Genomic DNA, 21,326 nt, shown 5'->3' on the forward strand with positions numbered 1-21,326 from the left:
TTATGCCTCTCAGAGGGCATTGCTCTTATTTCCATTACACTTCTCTTTGTAGGGACTCAATTTCATAGTGTTTTTTTTTTTTTTAAGTCTATAAAGAATAGAAGCATGGAAATGTATGGCTGAAAGGGACCTCGAGCAGCCATCATGTCCAGCCCACTGTGCTGAGGCAGGACCAAGTAAACCTAAAACATCCCAGGCAGGTGTTTGTCCAACCTGTTCATAAAAACCTCTAGAGTTGTGGATTCCACAACCTCCTTTAGAAGCCTGGAGTTCTTAACTATCCTTATAATTAGAAAGGTTTCCTAATAATTAACCTAAATCTCCCTTGCTGTAGATAAAGCCCATTACTTCTTGCTCTTCCTTCAGTGTACGTGGAGAACAATTGATCACAGTCCTCAATATAACATATTTGAGCACTGCTATCATGTCCCCCCTCAATCTTCTTTTCTCAAGACTAAACATTCCCAGTTTTTAAAAATTTCCTCATAAGTCTGGCTTTCTAACCCTTTTCTCACTTTTGTTGCTCTCCTTTGGACTCCCTCCAATATGTCCACATCTTTCCTAAAGTGTGGCTCCCAGAACTGAACAAAGTACTCCAACTGAGGGCTCAACAGTACTGAGTAGAGCAGGACAATTACCTTCCGTGTTATACATACAACACGCCTGTCAACACCCAGAATAATATTCCCTTTTTTTTTTAAGCTGCATCACATTGTTGACATATTCAATTTGTGATCCACTATAATCCCCAAATCCTATTCAGCAGTACTACCACCTACCCAGCTAGTGTCCATTTTGCAGTTGTGCGTTTTATTTTTCCTTCCTAAATGAAGTACTTTGCATTTAACTTTATTGAATTTCATCTTGTTGAATTCAGAACAATTTTCCAATTTGTCAAGGTCATTTTAAATTCTAATCCTGTCCTTCAAAATGCTTGCAACTTCTTTCTGGTTGGTTTCATCTGTAAGTTTTATAAGCCTACTTTCCACTCCAACATCCATGTCATTAATGAAAATATTGAACAGAATATTGACTAACCCCTGTAAGCCCCCACTAGATCAATGGAACAGCAATCCATTGATATCTATCCTTTAGGTATGGTCTTTCAACCAGTTTGGAGACCCACCTTATAGTAATTTCATCTAGACCACACTTCCTTGCTTATGAGAATGTCATGTGGGACTGTATCAAAATCCTTACTAAAATCAAGATATATCACGACTACAGTTTCCCCCATCCAGTACTCCAGTAACCCTATCAAAGAAGGAAATTAAATTTTCTTCCCATGGGACCCTACCTACCCGTTCTGAGTTAATCTTCCTTCTATCGTCCTTATTCTGCTGCTTTTGCCCTTTCCTTTCCTCAGAATCATAAAGTCATCATTCCATGATCACTTGCACGCAAATTGTCTTCCACCTTTCACCAGATTTGCTACCAATTGTTCCCCGTTGGTCAGAATCAAACCTAAAGTGGTTGTCCTCCTGGTGGCTACTTCACTTTCTGAAACATTAGCACTTGCATAATAGCTCATAAGTATAGCTCACTAATCAGTGGGAGCTGAGGTCACTCACAGCTCTAAAATCCTTTGTATAAACCTAATTATTCTTGGTAAGCACCTTATACATTATGGGTGCTTTGTTCCAATAATGAATTGCCTTTTTTTAATGCATCCCCTATATAAATGTAAGTGTTAATCAGACTGCTGGTTAGCTTTGTATTGACTTCTGAAGAAAAAAACATTCAGGAACTTTACTGCCCCATTATATGTGTTTCTTTTTCCTCTTTTAAGTGAAAGATAAATGTTAATAGCTAGAGTGTTCACAAGTAAGCACTTCTTGAATACAGTGACATGCATAGAACTATGCTCGTTCATTTTTTAAGGTTTTTTTTTTTAAACTGTCAGTTGATATTACAGATGGGGAGCAGTTGCAAGTGAAGGACAGTTCTAATGAAAAAGATGAGACTGCAATGAGTGCAAAAAAACAAGGTAGTTTAGAAAGAGTGAGATAGTATTAAGGGAAGAAGGACTTAAAAAAAGGAAAACATGAAGGCTGTACAGCAAATGCATCTTGGTTCTCTGGTGTTGGCTAAAGAACTAAAGAACACCCAAGTGCTAGAGTTTTGTGGCTTTAATACTTATGGGTTCTACTGACATAAGCCACAAGAGATGATACCAGTCATCTGTTCTTTCCCCTTTGCTCATTTTATGCTTGCATGTCTATACATTTTTACTACAAGAGAGGCCAATAAATCGTTCCTTAAAAATCGTACTCTTTGAGCTACTAACAGTTTTTATATGGTGAGACTCTAGCTTAACCCCTATATACATTTAATTGATAAATTATGTCATCCTCAAAGTAATAAATTATGTCTGACCCAACTCTCTTGTCTATGGAAAACTCCTGTATATCTATTATGATTTAAAAAAACAAACAAACAAAAAACTATGGGCTAAAAGAGCTATTCTCTCAATCCACACTAAGAGCAGGTCTAAGTATTTTGGGGTAGGCCTGCAAAAATATATTGCACCCCCAACTCTCAAAACCCCAAAGCTCCTGGCTTCTATCCACTCTGTTAATAAAGTACAGGAATGGGAGAAGTGACAGTGTTGTAATTTTTGCTTGCCGCAAACAATGGCCTCGCCTTATATCACATGGTGCTAAAGGTGATCTTCCAGCCTCCTGAACTGCAGAAAAGGTGCTTGTGTTTGTGCTTGTGCTGGGAAGACAATTACTGAATTAAGCCACAAGTCTAAGATTTCCATTTCCTTCTGTCTGCTGCTGTGTATTCTAGGAAATTTGGGGTTATTTTCCCCCTTACATCCAATTATATAGTCCAGAGTAACCAATAATATTAATATAATTTAGCATTTAAAATAGCCTGTCCAGAGACTAGCTGCAATATGAAGTAAAATAGAACAAAGGACAAATTTTATTACTTTACTGACCTAGAAAATGTCTCTTCTTCCCCGCTCTTCCATTTCTTTATTTTTTTCCTTTCATGTCTGACCCATTCAGTTTACCTCTTCACCATTTTTTCAAATTTATCTGGTTGAGGTTGTTTTTTTGAAGAGCAGCATCTTCTTTTCTTTCACTCTCTTACATTAATCACCGTCTTACTCTCTCCTATGTTATCACATCCTTCTTGGTTCCATTCTTACTGTTCTTTCACTCTTTTCCCCGTTGAACTAATTTACTCCCTTTTTCTTATATTATGATTTATTTGTATTGTGGGAGCATTTAGAGGTTCCAACTAAGATAGGGCTCTAGAGTGCTAGGTAGAATAAGAAAAATTCCCTGCCCTGGAGAGTTTACAGTCTAAAAAGACAAGACCAACAAAAGGTGGGAGAGGGAAGAAAGGCACATAGAGAGGAAATGAATGTCATGCAACATAGTAGAGCAGCAACTAGAATGCTTGGTCCCAATCTGGTGTCCAATCCACTGGTCCATTCTGCCTCTCACCATTGCTCTAATCCAGGAGTCGGCAACCTTCGACATGTGGCCAATCAGAGTAATCCACTGGTGGGCCGCGACACATTTTGTTTATGTTGACCATTCGCAGGCACGGCCCCCCCAGTGGCCACGGTTCGCCGTTCTTGGCCAATGGGAGCTGCAGGGGGCTGTGCCTGTGGATGGTCAACGTAAACAAAATATCTCATGGCCTGCCAGTGGATTAGCCCGATGGGCCACGTGCCAAAGGTTGCTGACCCCTGCTTTAACCTATATTCCATTTTGTGTTTGTGTCCCTTTCATAATAATACTTAGCACGTCCCAAACATTAACTAATCTTGTCAACACCATTGTGTGGCATGGTCGTATTATCCTAATTTTACAAAGGGAGAAATTAAAGTAGGAGGATGAAATGACTTCACTAAACCACAGATAATCAGTGTCCGTGCCAAGATTAGTTCGCAGGAGTAATCTAGACTTAACTCAGTAGCCTCTCATGCTGTTGAGTTCCCCTTGTGGCCAGATCGATCTCTCAGTAGAGCTACAGTGTTGACTCAGCTACAGGCAGCCATCGTGCATTCCCTGGCTCCCTAGACACCTTTGAGGAGCAGTGGGCACTGTCTGGGGTTCTCTGCTTGGTGTCCCACTCAGACTTCCTGCTTCTGTGACCTGCACTCCTGTCCCTGTTCATCATTAGTTGTCCCCTGAACTCACTTGATCTTTGGGTTTAGTAGCTCCTCCCCTTTAGGCTGGGGGAAGGACCTTCAGATGTGGGTGGGCTTGCGCCTGCCCACCCCCAGGACTTCAGTAGGTACAGGCAGCCATCTGGTGGTCCTAACAACATCAGCACCTACACAGTTGTAAATTAATCCCTGGGATCCTATATAGTTGAGAACTACAGCTGTTGATTGGCTAGCTCTGAGTGGCTGCATAAGGGAATGGAAAGAGAATAACTTCTAATTTATTTATAGGAAAAATCCTTGATAAGCTTTTCAACTCTAACCATTTATTTACAATGTCAAAGATTTTTTTAATCAAACATGAAAACTGAGATTACTTTGACACTTACAAACTTCCAAAAATTGAGGGGCTGCAGGCTGTCATTGAACAGAGGATAAAACCTTAAAAGCACTAAGTCCAACAGCAGTCCAAACAAGGACATAAATTACATTATTCAAGTGCTATTCTAATTGTCTACTACTGCTCTAGAAAAGCAGCAAAAATAAATATTAACTTTTATAGCTTTCACCAGTACTTCTGTTAACAAGTGGATCTTCAGTGTCGTCAACCCATTTCCCATACTCCTTTGTTCCTATGTCCCTCCACTACTGCAACCTTGAAATGTCTCTCATCATCTGGGATATACCTGGAATCATATACTGTGTAGATCCAGGGTTGTGAGCTCAGTCTCTCTCTCTCTTTTTTTTTAAAACCATGACTCTTGACCCAGCAAACAATCATTTAGATCTGTTAAAGAATGCGGATGGACATAATGACTTAACTCTGTTCTAGGTTAATGGCTGAGTAAATGACTCAGCAATAGGCTATTTTGGCCCTCCCAACTAAAGAACACCCAATTAAGCTGAAATTGGTCCCTGTATTGTGTAACATATTTGACTTTAATTCCTGCTCTTTAAGGATATGACACAGAAGTGCGAGCAGTTTGGCTGGTAGTTCTTTCAGGGTGAGGTTACTTTTGTAGTTCCTAATCATCTGCATAGGAATGGTGCACTCTGTCCAGATCCCATTATGTGGTTTATCTAGCACTCTCTGTGTGTGACTCCTTCATACCTTTTGTTAAATCTCACAGTTGGGATTTGAGCCAAATACTTAACTTCTATTTCGAGATACACTGCTGAAATCATTGATCTGTAAATGTTTAATGACCTAATTGGTAAACAGAAAGTAAGAATTATTGTATTGACCTGTGTAGTAGCATGGGGATACAGATTTCATTAGGACCGCTAGCCATCACATTCTCATCAATCTGCTTTAAGGGCAGTATTTGTTTTAGGGACCCCAAATTCCTTCGTAAATTTATGTGCCACTGTGGTGGAGGCTGTATACGCACCACATTAGTTTCTTCTGAAAGCTGTGTAAGAGGCCTGAGGTGTTAGAAATTGAAAGTAATCTAGTGTAAAATCCATTATAGGGTAATTGTAAATTTCTCAAAAACAAGCATTTATAAAACCAGAAAAATTAGAGTTAAGATTAAAATTAAAACAAATCTAAGCATGGTTAGGTATGGAAATGCGTAGAAAAGACACTTTAGTTCTGCTCTGTAGTGATATCTAAGGAGCAGCGAGAAAGGGAGCAAAAGTCTTTAAAAATCAGTTTAATCTATTCTGGGACTATGAGCACTAAAATTCCTCATCATAATCATATGGTTATGGCATGGTATCACTACTCACATATGAGTACCCAAAGAATTTTTTTTCCAGTTGGTGACTAAGGCAGAAAATGAATTGGTCTGTGTATGCAAAAAGAAGAACAGGAGTACTTGTGGCACCTTAGAGACTAACAAATTTAGTTTGTAAGCATAAGCTTATGCTCTAATAAATTTGTTAGTCTCTAAGGTGCCACAAGTACTCCTGTTCTTCTTTTTTAGAGAACGAAAAGGTGGAAGTACGCATACCAACTGTAAGAGGCCAATCAATTGAGATGAGCAATCAGTAGCAGCAGAAGAAAAAACTTTGAAGTGATAATCGAGATGACCCATAGAAGGTGTGAGGAGAACTTAACATGGGGGGAAAAAAATTCAATTAGTGTAATGACCCAACCATTCCCAGTCTCTGTTTATTGTGTCTAATTTGCATATTAATTCGAGTTCAGCAGTCTCTCTTTGGAGTCTGTTTTTGATTTTTTGTTGTTGCAAAACTGACACCTTCAAGTCTGTCACTGAGTGATTAGAGAGGTTGAAGTGTTCTCCCACAGGTTTTTGAATGTTATGATTTCTGATGTCAGATTTGTGTCCATTTATTCTTTTGCATAGAGACTGTCCAGCTCTCTAACTCCGCATTCTACAAGCCATTATCCTCTGATCCCACTGATGATTACCAAAAGAAACTACACCATCTGCTCAAGAAACTCCTGGAGAAAGCACAGGAACAGATCTGTACAGACACATGCCTAGAACCCCGACCAGGTGTATTCTATTTGCTACCCAAGATCCATAAACCTGGAAATCCTGGACGCCCCATCATCTCAAGCATCGGCACCTTAACAGCAGGATTGTCTGGCTATGTGGACTCTCTCCTCAGGCCCTGCGCTACCAGCACTCCCAGCTGTCTTCGAGACACCACTGACTTCCTGAGGAAACTACAATCCATCGGTGATCTTCCAGAAAACACCATCCTGGCCACTATGGATGTAGAATCCCTCTACACCAACATTCCACACAAAGATGGACTACAAGCCATCAGGAATAGCATCCCCGATACCATCATGGCAAACCTGGTGACTGAAATTTGTGACTGTCCTCACCCACAACTATTTCACATTTGGGGACAATATATACCTTTAAGTCAGCGGCACTGCTATGGGTATCCGCATGGCCCCACAGTATGCCAACATCTTTATGGCTGACTTAGAACAACGCTTCCTTAGCTCTCGTTCCCTAACGCCACCACTCTACTTGCGCTATATTGATGATATCTTCATCATCTGGACCCATGGAAAAGAAGCCCTCGATGAATTCCATCATGATTTTAACAATTTCCATCCCACCATCAACCTCAGCCTAGACCTATCCACACAAGCGGCCCATTTCCTAGACACTACTGTGCTAATAAGCGATAGTCACATAAACACCACCCTATACCGGAAACCCACTGACTGCTATACTTAGCTTCCATCCAGGACACACCATACGATCCATTGTCTACAGCCAAGCTCTAAGATACAACTGTATTTGCTCCAATCCCTCAGACAGAGATAAACACCTACAAGATCTCTATCAAGCATTCTTAAAACTACAATACCCACCTGCTGAAGTGAAAAAACAGATTGACAGAGCCAGAAGGGTACCCAGAAGCCACCTACTACAGGACAGGCCCAACAAAGAAAATAACACAACGCCAGTAGCCGCCACCTTCAGCCCCCATCTGAAACCTCTCCAGCGCATCATCAAAGATCTACAACCTATCCTGAAAGATGGTCCCTCACTCTCACAGATCTTGGGAGACAGACCAGTCGTCGCTTATAGACAGCCTACCAACCTTAAGCAAATACTCACCAGCAACCGCACACCATACAACAAAAACACTAACCCAGGAACCTATCCTTGCAACAAAACCCGATGCCAGCTCTATCCACATATCTATTCAAGTGGCACCATCATAGGACCTAACCACGTCAGCCAGACCATCAGGGGCTCATTCACCTGCACATCTACCAACGTGATATATGCCATCATGTGCCAGCAATGTCCCTCTGCCATGTACATTGGCCAAACTGGACAGTCTCTACACAAAAGAATAAATGGACACAAATCTGACATCAAAAATCATAACATTCAAAAATCAGTGGGAGAACACTTCAACCTCTCTAATCACTCAGTGACAGACTTGAAGGTGTCAGTTTTGCAACAAAAAAACTTCAAAAACAGACTCCAAAGAGAGACTGCTGAACTCAAATTAATATGCAAATTAGACACAATTAACTTAGGCCTAAACAGAGACTGGGAATGGTTGGGTCATTACACTAATTGAATTTTTTTCCCCCCATGTTAAGTTCTCCTCACACCTTCTATGGGTCATCTCGATTACCACTTCAAAGTTTTTTCTTCTGCTACTACTGATCGCTCATCTCAATTGATTGGCCTCTTACAATTGGTATGCGTACTTCTACCTTTTCATGTTCTCTGTATATATAAATATCTTCTGTCTGTGTGTTCCACTCTATGCATCTGAAGAAGTGGGCTGTAGCCCACGAAAGCTTATGCTGAAATAAATTTGTTAGTCTCTAAGGTGCCACAAGTACTCCTGTTCTTTTTGCGGATACAGACTAACATGGCTGCTACTTTGTAATCTGTGTATGCAGTTTGCTATATCCATTTAAACACTTTTGTTTTGAGTGTTGGATTATTTGAGACTACCAAACATGTGCATTCTATCTTCCTGGATAATTAATGTTTTAGGCTACAGTCATCCCCACAATCCTTGGTGGTTTTTGTCAGCAAGCTAGAATGCAGAACTTCAACCTTTTGTTGTATCTGACTGCTGAGCCCTTGTCTAAGCAGAAGGGAACACACCATCAACATCATCCTTTTTTTTATTTTGGTGGTAAACAAATCAAATAGGCATTCCAATGAATTGCTGTGGAAATCATTCTTCTCTGACAATGGCTTGCCCTCTGTAGAACAAGTAACTGGCCTCTGATTGTATAATCATTTTCAAGAGATGATTCAAACATTTCTCCTTCCAAACCCCCATGCATTGGAGTCACATTGAAATTCTGTATAGTGTTACCATATGGTTGTAGACTAGCCTATGTGTTCATGTCCATCCCATTAATCTGTGGTAATGGAAAGCATCTGGGAATGTAACCTGAACTGTTTCTGACAAAGTCTAGGACCCTGGTTTAAATCCCTGAGGGGAAGGGTTATTTTCTTTGTGTCTTTTATTGTGTGTTTTCATCAGAGGAAGTTTTAAGACTCTCCCCAGGGAAGGCATTATGTACTTCAAGAATTCTGTCCCTGAGAATGTTATGGGTGTGTAACTTCCATCAGTGATTTAAATGTAGGTCACAAAGGGTGTGGATTATTTAAATGTACTTTCAGTTGTCATGAATGTTTGTTCTGTTGTATAATTAGTATGTCAACTCCTCCTGGTTCTGAAAGTTGCTTTAACACTGATTTCAAGAGCTTTTTTTGAAGTATGAGAGTGCTGAAGATAGGTCAGGGAAGGCCAATAGGGGGCTTGTAAATTGCCATAGCCTGTTCTTCTTAGAGAAATTGTAGCTATTTATAGAGGGGTACTGAGAAATGTACAACCTTTGAGTCCAGGGTCAGTAGTGAGTTCTGCTAGAGGATGTTTCACAGGAGATTGATTCCCTCAGTGTTAAAACTCCTGTATGTCAACTCAATCCCATTCATTTCTCACTGCATGATGGCATCTTTCTTTTTTTTTTATATATATACACTAGTTATGTTTTACTCAGAAGCACTTTATTCAATAGATAGGAGTGCTTGTTTTTTAACCAATGATTCTGTCTCCTTGTTTGAGGCGACTGTCTGATTTTGAAACCTGAATGGATTGTGGAAGTTTTGTGTGAGGCCAGGGATGGGTAAACTGAGTAGCCTGTAGGTTGTGCGGTAACCTTGAATTGGTTGTAGAATACATGAGTCTTGGGATATTTTTCCCAGTAGTGGATACAAAGTTGGGCTCCTTCCCTCAGGCTGAGGTCCGGATGGCTTTGGGATGGGGAGATTGTTTTCCTGATAATGTGCTTCAGGAAGTGAAAAACGCAAATTGTAAACCAGTGTTGTTTGCTAGGTACCTTCCTCTAGAAGAGTAGCCACTTCTGTAGGGATTGGATTTGACTCATCACAAGGTATGTCCACTTCTACAATACACTACTGCACCCCCTTTTTTCACTGCTCCAATTCTGACAGCTGGCCACAAAGTCTTATTGTATAAGTCTACAATTTATTTGGAATACATATAAACAATAGGTCATAAAACCTACTTATCTTCACTGCAAATGAGTACTGTCGCTGCTACTGGGCTAATTGCACCTTCATCTGCACCTGTTGTCCTTGATTGTACCCTCGCAGGTGACAAGCCTCTCTACTTGCACCTTTCTCGGGGTGGAATCATATGATTCTCCTACATTCAGGCTGGGCCTTGGGTTGTAGTCCCCTAGTGTACTAATTGTGATTACTTTAGTAGACCCAAGTTGTGGTCAGTACCTGCAGTTCTGCTCTTCAGGAGCTATTTCCAATGGCATCAAGTGACCAAGCAGCCTTCTTAAATAAACAATATGTTGCTTTGCAAAGCATTTCAGAGAAAAAGATCTTAAAACTATAAATAGTGCCTACTGTTCAGCCTGTCTTCCCTAAAACTTACCATCCCCTGGAAGCTTGGGTGGCCCCCAGCTCCTTCAGATACTCTCACAGGACCTGTCTCTGTGTCCACATCTGTTCCTGCAGGAACTGTTCACTCACTCAACTCCGCCCTCCCTCTCTCCAGAGTCTTTTTAACCATTTAGTTTCCCTTTGATCCCCAGGCTGCCAGCCTTGGCAAAACAGCTGTGTAACTTTGGGCTGGAGCCTGGAAGTAACGTCATCATTGTTAATAGCTCAGCCATTGTTTTGTACTCACCCCCAAGTGTTTCTTGGGAGGCTACTTATCAAGATCTGTCGTGTTGCCTTCCTGCTTGTTTTCCCATCAGTCTCCTATTAAACTAAACCAATTCATTCATACTGGAAAACCCAATAGCCCAGTATAGACATACAGCGACTATCTCAATAATCAGGCCACATAAAGTATTCATCACATTATTGCAGATCAGTCAGTATTCCTAGATTACATAGTATTGCAGCAGACATGGAAGTGCTATTTAATATTAATACAAGGATAATAGTCTGGTACAATATGGATGAGTGAGCTTGGTTTGAATAGGGCAGCTTGAAAGAGTTTATGCACCAGATTGCTGGGAAGGGATCCATCATACCAATTATTTTAAAAGGCCTTGTCTACACTACAAGAGTTTTGTCGACAAAAGTTATGTCGACACTCAAAAAGTGCTATAACAAAAATCAGTATTGCATGTTCACACTCACTTCCTCTGTCAGCAGTTCCTCTGGGGCACTATCATCAACAGTGTGAGCAATGCACTGTGGGTACCTATTCCACAGTCTAGCTCAACGCCTTCTGCCGCTAGGTCTTGTGGGATGGTGGAGCGAATCGTGACGCATCTTGGGACTGGGCTCAATGTCCCATGACGCATTGTTTTCTGTCTCAGCATTCCATGGGCTTCCAGCTTTCTTTTCCTGCATTTTTCAATGGCCCTTGTTTGCTGTGCACCTCTGCATTTTTGTGAGAAGGGATGGATCCCGCACTGCTCTCCTATGCTCTGATAACTGTCATTAAGCATCGCAGATGGCAGTGCAGTTAATCACAAAATTCCTAACTGAAGAAGACTCTCAGTTGTCTAACATGCTGTGTGATATGGATAGGAGCAACTTTAGATTGCTTATGGCATTCACGGAACAGCTGCAGAAAGTGGACTGTCGCTTTTGGGCTCGGGGAAACAAGCACTGAATGGTGGGATCATATTGTCATGCAGGTCTGGGATGATGAGCAGTGGCTACAGAACATTTGGATGCAGAAAGCCACCTTCCTGGAACTGTGTGGGGAGCTCGCCCCAGCACTAAAGTGCAAGGACACCAGAATGAGAGCTGCCCTATCGCTAGAGACGCACCTGGCAATTGCTGTGTGGAAGCTGGTGACTCCAGACTGCTACTGGTTGGTCGCAAATCAATTTGGAGTTGGGAAGTTGACTGTTGGGGCTGCATTAATTCAAGCGTGCAGGGCAATTAATCACATCCTGCTATGAAGGACCATGACTCTGGGAAATGTATGTGAAATAGTGGACGACTTTGCAGAAATGGGTTTCCCTAACTGTGGAGGGATGATAGATGACACACACATTCCAATTTTGGCACCAGACCACCTTGCAATGGAGTACATAAATACAAAAGGTTACTTCTCCATGGTGTTGCAGGCATTTGTGGATCACCATGGGCGTTTCACTGATATCAGTGCAGGGTGGTCTAAGAAGATGCATGACGTATGCATCTTCAGGAACTCCAGCCTGTACAGAAAGCTACAAGCGGGGACTTTCTTTCCAGACAAGATTACAGTGGGGGATGTTGAAATGCCCTTAGTGATCCTGGGAGACCCGGCATACCCCTTACAGCCATGGCTCATGAAACCTGACATGGGAAACCTGGACAGCAGTAAGGAGTTGTTCAACAACAGGCTGAGTAGGTGCCAGATGACAGTGGAATGGTTCCTTTGGCAGATTAAAGGCATGCTGGTGATGCCTTTATGGCAGGTTAGACCTCAATAAGGACAATATGCCCATGGTTATAGCTGCGTGCTGTACATTGCATAATCTTTGTGAAGCTAAGGGTGAAAGGTTTGCTCAGGGCTGGAGTGCTGAGGCAGACTGCTTGGCTGCTGATTTTGAGCAGCCAGATACCAGGGCTATCAGAGGGGCCCAGACGGGGGCAATTTGAATTAGGGAGGCTTTGAGACAACACTTTGAAAATGAAAACCAGTAATGTATATCTCTGTGATTGGTGCTGCAATGTTACATTACCTGTAGTTTTCTTAGGAAGCAATGGTGGAATTTGGGGCCTTACAGTCCAGTAATTAAATGGTTAAACTGCCTGTGTATGTATTGGTAGTGCCTGATATTTTAATTTGTAGGAAACAAATAAAGATGAGTTACCATTCAAAAGCTTTGCTTTTATTGCATAAGAAACAACACACACACACACACACACACACGGTGGGAAAGGAGGTACCAGGGAAGGGCAGACTTTCAGAGCTGTGTGTAGGTTTGGCTATCATTTTGAAAGTTGCCTGAGGGGGTGGAGTGAAGGGGAAACCGAGAAGTCCTGGAAAGCGGAAAGGACTGTGCGGGCAGAGTTGGGTGGTGGGGGGACAGAAAAGAGTTCTGAATGTGCTACAGGGGAGGGCAGGCATGCATCTGCTCAGTCTGCAGCATTATTAAGGACTTCAGCATCTGCGTTTGCTCCTCCATGACTTTACTCATTTGCTCAGTAATGTCCTTAACAAACTCCTGATTTTCTTTTCTGTCCTGCCTTTTGGCTTCCCTTCACTCCTTGCGTTCCCTTTTCTCTGCATTGGAGAAGTGCACACCTCCCAGAACATGTCGTTTTTGCTCTACCTTGGGCACTTCCTTAGCTAGTGAAGATGCTTGGCCAGTGTGTGTGGGGATTCCTCAAGGCCACATCTGCCAAAGCACACAGAACAATGCACAGAAACATGATTGGTTTCAGAGTAGCAGCTGTGTTAGTCTGTATCCTCAAAAAGAACAGGAGTACTTGTGGCACCTTAGAGACTAACAAATTTATTAGAGCATAAGCTTTTGTGGGCTACAACCCACTTCTTCAGATGCATATAGAGTGAAACATATATTGAGGAGATATATATATATACACACATACAGAGAGCATGAACAGGTGGGAGTTGTCTTACTAACTCTGAGAGGCCAATTAAGTAGGAGAAAAAAAACTTAGCTCAGTACAGACAGTTTGATAAGAAGCAAGTGTGAGAATACTTACAAGGGGAGATAGATTCAATGTTTGTAATGGCTCAGCCATTCCCAGTCCTTATTTAATCCTGAGTTGATTGTGTCTAGTTTGCATATCAATTCCAGCTCAGCAGTCTCTCGTTGGAGTCTGTTTTTGAAGTTTTTCTGTTTTAAGATAGCTACCCGCAGGTCTGTCATAGAATGGCCAGACAGGTTAAAGTGTTCTCCCACTGGTTTTTGAGTATTATGATTCCTGATGTCAGATTTGTGTCCATTAATTCTTTTGCGTAGAGACTGTCTGGTTTGGCCAATGTACATGGCAGAGGGGCATTGCTGGCACATGATGGCATATATCACATTGGTAGATGTGCAGGTGAATGAGCCCTTGATGGTATGGCTGATGTGATTAGGCCCTATGATGATGTCACTAGAATAGATATGTGGACAGAGTTGGCATCGGGCTTTGTTACAAGGATAGGTTCCTGGGTCATGATTGTTAAGTTCATGCACAGCATTGAAACATTTCAGTAAAATATACCTCTGGTAACATAACAATCACTTTCTCACTGACCCTTGGCAAGCACACATCTCAGTGAATACCCAAAGCATGATGAGTGTTGGCAGGGGAGGGGGGGGGCGTGCTACATAGGGAAAAGATCACTCTGCAACGGTTGCAGTGCAGCCAATGAGGGAAAAAATTCTAAAATTCTCCCACTTTTCCCACAGGTGGGGGTCATTGTAGCAGATATCTCACTGCTGAGGGTAAGCAGGGAAGTGAGGGTACATCCACTACACACTTGTGGCTTCCTCCCTGGTCGCTATGCTGCTTGCCTGTGTGCTGCTTTCGTCCCTGCACAAGTGATTGCCGAATGGCGTGGCAAAGTTTCCTACAATGGGCCAAGGAACCTTTGGCAGAGGATTGCCAAGTACTTCCAGGAAACTTTCCTAGAGATAGCGAGGAGTCCAGTGGACCTTAAAGACTAATCTGTTAGTCTTTAAGGTGCCACCGAATGCCTCTTTGTTTTTATGGATACAGACTAAAATGGCTACCCCTCTAATACTTGTTTCCTAGAGATCTGTCTGGAGGATTCCCATGAGATCTCACTGTGCATCAACACCCTGTTCTGCCATATTGATTAGCTACAGAGGGAAATGTCCAGCTCACAGAAACACAGCCAGCCATATACATTTCTATACCCTGAATCCACCTCCACACGACACAAGCCACAGCCACTTGCCAGGCATCTTCTCTCCTGCTTCTTGCTTGCCGGAGAGGAACTGCTGAGATTGACTAGATACCTCTGGAGTGGTGAACAGTTCCTGGCTGCCTACCACACCAGGCGACCCCCCCAGGAGCTCCACATCCTCATCTAACTCCACCTTTTCATCAATGACCTCGTCCTCTGGGTTAGGTCCTCTTTCCGCTGCCTCCAAGCCCATCAAAGTATCCCCGGGGATCTTGGCGGTGGAGGTGGGGTAACCGCCAAGGATAGTGTCCAGCTCCGTATAGAACCAGCAGGTCTTAGGCATAGCACCGGAGTGACAGTTTGCCTCCCTCGCCATATGGTATGCCTGCTCAGCTCCTTTATCTTTGCTCTGCTCTGCAGCGTGTCCCAATCATAGCCCTTTTTACACCCCTTTTTGCACAGTCTCGAGAAATCTGCCCATAGGTATCAAAATTCCTATGGCTCAAGTGCAACTGGGACTGCACAGCCACCTCTCCCCATATACTGAGCAGATCCAACAGCTCCGCAGTGGTCCAAGTGGGAGAGCGTTTGCTGCAATAACCTGTCCTGGTCACCTGGGAAGATGCAATGAGACCTCTCCACACCAAGCCAACAGGAAATGGAATTTCAAAAATTCCAGGGGCTTCTAAAGAGGGGGCAGGGAGGCAGATGGTTGTTTACCTGGCTGCAGGGCAGTGGAGTTCAAACTGCTGAGCAGAGTGGTCAGGATGGGCATTGTGGGACACATCTTGGAGGCCAATTAAAGCCATAAAATCAAGCATGGTGACTGCACTGGCACTTTGACAACAAAAATTTTGTGCGAAAAGCCTTATGACTCTTGTTGGGGTGGTTTTATTTGTCGCCAAAACAGGGCATTTTTGCTGCCAAAAGTCGCATTGTGGTTTGTATGCATCCACTGTTTTGCCAACAAAAGCTGCCTTTGTCAACAAAACTCTTTAGCGTAGACAAGGCCAAAGAAACCCACAGTAATTGGTATAAGTTACTGTGCCTTCATTGTGAGCTGACCATATCTCAGATGAATAAAATAAATTGCAAGAGGAAAAGCACAACCACGGCAATAAGAACAGCAGAAAAAATGGGAGGCAAAATGAAGCATTAGGAAAACATAAAAAAACAAGTCTCTGTCCTGGGTCTCGACATACAAATAAGTGTAAATTTAAATGCTGTGGGCTGGAGTCTCTGGTCCATTAAGTATACTTCACGCTGCTTATGTGGCACAAAGTGAATTTAAAATGCTCAGAGGTTTGCACGAAAGAATTCCTATGTAAGGGGAATCTTCACCAGTGCTAAACTGGTAGAGGTTGCTCCTTGGCCACCTGTACCAGTACATCCTCCCCAGCACAAGGGACCCACAGGGAGGTTGTGGCAGCATAGGCGCCAACTCCGTGGGTGTTCTGGGGCTGGAGCACCCACCAGCAGCCAAGCTCCCCTCCCCCCTCCCCCCCCCCCCCGAGCTCACCACTTCCCCTCCTCCGCCTACCTCCCAGGGTTTCCCACCTGGCAGCCGCCAAACAGCCATTTGGCAGCATTAGCATGCTCCAGGAGTGGAGGGAGGAGTGGGAACGTGGCACGCTCAGGGGAGGAGGCGGGGAAGAGGCAGGGCCAGGACTGGGATTTGGGGAAGGAGTTGGAATATTGGCAGGGAGGGGACGGAGTTGGGGCAGGGACTTCGGGGAAGGGGTTGGAATGGGGGTGGGGAAGGGGTGGGGCCTCATGGAAGGAGTGGAGTGAGGGCGGGGCTGGGGGTAGAGTGGGGGTCGAGCACCCATGGAAAAGAGGGGAAGTCGGCACCTATGTGTGGCAGAGCAAGGCTCTGGCAGCCCAGTTCTCTGCTGGTGTGGGACTTTATGCCAATGGCTTAAGTTAAAACTGCCCCTGCAACAATCATTTACACCAGGGCTGGCTGTAGGGTTGCCAACTTTCTAATTGCATAAAACTTAACACCCTGGCCCTGCCCCCTTCCCCGAGGCTCTTTGCCCCATCCCTTCCCAAGGCCCCACCCCCACTCATTCCATCCTCCCTCCCTCTGTCGCTCACTCTCCCCCACCATCACTCCCTTGCTCATTTTCACCAGGCTGGGGCAGGGGTTGGGTTTGGGGTTTGGGAGGGAGTTCGGGATCCAGCTGGGGATGCAGGCCACAAATGAGGGGTTCAGGGTGCAGGAGGGGGCTCCAGGCTGGGGCCAGGGGTTGGGGTGTTGGAGGAGGTGAGGGCTCTGGGCTGGGGGTGCAGGCTCTGTGTTGGGGCAGGGGGTTTGGGTGTGGGCTTGAGCTGAGGGAGGCTGGGGATAAGGGGTTTGGGGTACAGGAGGGGGCACAGTGAATAAACAGGACCAAACTTAAAGAATCCTTTAAAGTTTTAAAGAACATATGTGGTGATGGACAATAGGCGAGACAGACTATATTGTTTCCCTGCTAAGTCACAAAGGAAGGTAAGGTATTTGGAATGGTTCCCACCCTTTGCGTGTGTGTATGCATGCAAATATATAATTCAGAAAGGTGTGTATGCCTGAGATAAGTCCTTAACATCACAACTTGATGTTAGGGAGGCTTTGTTTCTGACCTGAGTAGAGATCAGAAGTGTAATCAACTTTTTTTTTTTTTAGATCTTATGAACGTTCTTACTTTGTCATCTTACATTTTCAAAACTAACTTTTCCCTAATTATTTTCATGCTTTCTTAATTTTTTGAAATATTTAGGCATGAAGTTAAATATAATAAATTGATACTGCATTTTCTCAGTGCACAGGACACAGAGGTGGGCATTGTCTATTTCAATAACCAGCCTTTTTAGTTACATTTTTTCTAAATGTTGGCATACCAGTGATATATTATCTGCAAATGGTTTTCTTCAGAGGGAGCTAATATCACAGAAATGAATGGTGGAAATTAACCTCATGATTAGCAAACATGCTGTAATCTTCATGACTAGGTGAGTTATGGACTACTGTATTAGAAACATTAGCACATTAACCACTGTGTCATCCATAATAAGTGAATCGGTGGTCTCACATTTAACAAGTCTCTTAATGATGCAGGAAGAAGTAGACAAGGAAATTAGGAAATTTTTGTGTATGTGCAATTTTTGCAGTTTCTTAAATTGAAAAGGGAATAAAAATAAACCTTACTCTTAATGTGAGAGAACTTTTGCAGATTGTATGCATGAGCTTTATTTATATGTTACAAATAAAAATGTTTCCCTTGGAAATGCTGAGGTTTACAAACTTGTAGCTTTCATTCCCAAACAGTGAAATTACCTTAGAGAGCCCCTTACATATAGTTATGTAGGCAATATAGAGGAAATTATTGAACTGAAATGTCTTTGCAGAAGGTATCGTACTTTGAAATAATAAAAAAGTAACAGGTCTGTTCTCTACACAGTTAATTGCTCACTTCTGAGCTTTGAGTGTTTACCCTGCCTATCCATATAGCTTTTTGTCATTGGGCGTGGTGAATGGTTGATAAGTACCTGTTTATAGTTCACAGAAATAGCTGTGGAGAGTTAAACCAGTAGTAATATGAAACCAGTCTTCTTGGTGTGGTTTTTTTTTTTTTTTTTAAACTGGCCCTGGAGCCTGAAATCTGCATTCCAGATGAAACCTGCAGCAAAGCGGAAGAAGAGAGCCTGGTATTTTTTTATTCAGTTTCAAGGGCACTACGTCTGGTTACTGTAGTCAGTTGAGAATTCAGAACAGTTCAGAAGATCAAAGAAGGTTGTTTTTGTTTCTTTGGGAGAGATTTTTGAAGTATTGCTTTGTCTGGATTTTTAATTTTACAGAGTTTTTGTGTTGCTGGATTAACTAAAGGAGGTCTTAGACAAAGTGGAAAAGGTTACATGAAAGAAGCTTTCAGGAGTTTTCAGCTGACAGACGTTCACAACCCATAAGGAAGTAGGAAACTAATGCGATTCGTTCTGTTCAACGGGCTTTTTCGTTTATACAGTTGCTCTTCACTTTTAACAAGTAGGAATTTAGTTTTGTGTAACCAGTAGGATTGCAGGAATTGGGGCAGTGATCATTGGTCGAGTTTTCAGCTGAGATTACAGTGCTGGCAGATTTTCCCTGACAAAAAGCTTTTTGTGTAAAGGAACAAGTAACGAAGCTGCCAAGAACTTTGAATACTGTATGTCAAGATGCAGAGCCTTCTTGTTTCTCTTGGACTGGAGTTGTAAAATTTGACAGTCGCTTTCAGTCCATACTACAGCACTAGAAACAGGAAAGGAGGGATAGTGTGACCTTGGGGAGACCAGTTTTCCTGATGATACAAAAAGAAGAGCTCCCATTGCATTTCCTGTTGTAAGTTAATAGACTGAACGGATGTAATAAACAATTGTGTAGAAGGTAACTAATAGTAATAACAAAAGTAAAAGCTATATTGTGGTTTGCCCAACATGGAAGCAAATAACACTTCACCTGGCGGCAGTGAGCTTTTAGATCTAGGGCATGCAACAGAGACTGAACGCAGACAGCCTTTCTTCACGGCATTTTCTATGAAAGCATTTTTTGGATTTACTACTAAATTGGAACCAGCAACTTTGAAAAAAGAAGCAGTACTTAAGGCATTTCGAACTTTTGATACTGATACAAATACCGAAGCTGTCAACCAAGACAAGGGTGGTGGTGGTCATGATGATCCAGAAGTACATCATGTGCTTCCCAAAATACAGCAGGCTGACCCGGAGGCCGGCGGCCAGGCTGACCCGGAGGCTGGCGGCCAGGCTGACCTGAATATGGAGCTAGCTGAACAGAATGAACCATCTCTTCCTCCTTTAGAGTCTGTACAGCCTCCTTTGTCTGAATGTGACAGAGATGACAAGGATGCCATTTTTGTACAAAGTACTTTGGCCTATACAACAAGTGATACAGCGTCGGACAATGAGAGTACAGATCTAGACAGTGATGGAGACGAAACAAACAAATCTGTGTTAAATATTGTGGCTTTGTCTTCTGAGTCTTTAGAGAATAACAACCAGGCTAAGGAAGAATTGGAATCAGAAGGGTCCAGTGAAAGTAATGCCACTGTGGAGAGAGATGAAACTGAGTCCACCTCACCAATTTCTCAGCAGCTTCCAACAGAGCTGAATGGTGATCTGGAATGTAGCTCACCTAGAGAAGACCAAATGTTAACAGACGAGCACTGCATTGGCCCACCTTCTCTAGGGGAAAATCCTCAAGAGCCTATGAGTGGAGAAGAACAAGGATCTTCAGCAAATGGCTCTAATAACACATCCTCCCCAAGATCAGCCATAGGTAAAAAGACCTCTCAGCTACCTGCTTTCTTTAGTGGATTGCGTGTGCGAAAAAAAGGTCTAGCTGCAGAGGATGGAGAGACTATCACAGAAATTAAACTGAAGGACAGTGATTTGGCTCTGCTTAAATTAAAACAGCCTGTTAAGAAATCTAATATTACATCAGACGTGCTCACTAAAAAGAAATCAGCTGAGCCTAAAACAAGTCCTACTTTCCTGGAACAGCTCTCTCAGCTGTTCGTCCCTAAAAGTGAAGATAAAGCCGAAGATTCAGGTGAGGAGACTAGTGAGACTGAGACCAGTGATGAAGGCCAGGAGAGCAAAGCCACTGATAGAACGGAGACCCTGTCCCCTGCTGAAGAAACAAAACCAAGCCCACCGGAGTCGGCATTAGATGTGTTTAAAGCTTTGTTTACCCGGCCTCCAAAAAAGGAGATAACTGTTGATACTTCAGAGCTGGAAGCCATCAAACGCAAAATGAGAAATGAAAAGGAGTCGCTGAAAGCAGTATTTGAAAGATCAAAATCAAAGTCTGGGAATGGAGCATCTGACCTGAAATCTGTAGGTTTGAGTTACTTTTACATTCTAAGGGCTGGAGGTAAATGGATATAAAATAATTTCTGCTGATAAAATGATTGGTGTAAACTAAAATAACTAAGGTCAAAATTTCAAGCGTGGCTTCTGATTTTGGGAGCCTTAAGTTTTGGCTTCCCAACTTGAGACACCTTTAATCTTTTCACAAGAGCTGGACAACTTGAGTTCTGAATGAAGTCAGTGAGAATTACAGATGATGAACACCTTTGAAAACAAGGCCAAAGATGTCTCAAGTTGGGAATCCAAAATATTTGAGGCCTCCAACTTGAGTGTCTAATTTAAAAAATGTGGCTGCAAATCAATTGCTTTCCTTTCACTGAATGTGGGTGCTCTCCGAACCAAAGTTAAATTACAAGTATTTACTGCAAATATCTTTAATTATCCTAATAGAGAATTAAGACTGAAATTCACTCTTTATTCTTATTGTAAATATTAAACTTCATATCATATACCTAGACTTCAAGAAAACCTAAAGAGAGTTATCAGAGATCAGTGTCAGCCT

General features: G+C 42.7%; 1 protein-coding gene across 6 annotated transcripts in view; it reads left to right on the forward strand.

Annotated features, from left to right (window-relative positions):
• Positions 1-21,326, forward strand: part of FMN1 (formin 1) — a 393,438-nt gene that overhangs the window by 115,557 nt on the left and 256,555 nt on the right. Inside the window, exon 1 of one of the 6 annotated variants that reach the window (XM_005309778.5) lies at positions 18,525-20,791. The exons of 4 other annotated variants lie outside the window; for them this stretch is intronic. In XM_005309778.5, coding sequence (XP_005309835.2) covers positions 19,373-20,791 — 1,419 coding nt within the window. In that variant the 5' untranslated portion in view covers positions 18,525-19,372. Of the gene's footprint in view, positions 1-18,524; positions 20,792-21,326 lie in introns of those variants that run through there. One more of the 6 variants, XM_008174657.4, reaches the window with a different exon arrangement.

Source organism: Chrysemys picta, chromosome 4 (genome assembly GCF_011386835.1).
Source record: "Chrysemys picta bellii isolate R12L10 chromosome 4, ASM1138683v2, whole genome shotgun sequence".
In the NCBI taxonomy this organism is placed as follows: Eukaryota; Metazoa; Chordata; order Testudines; family Emydidae; genus Chrysemys; species Chrysemys picta.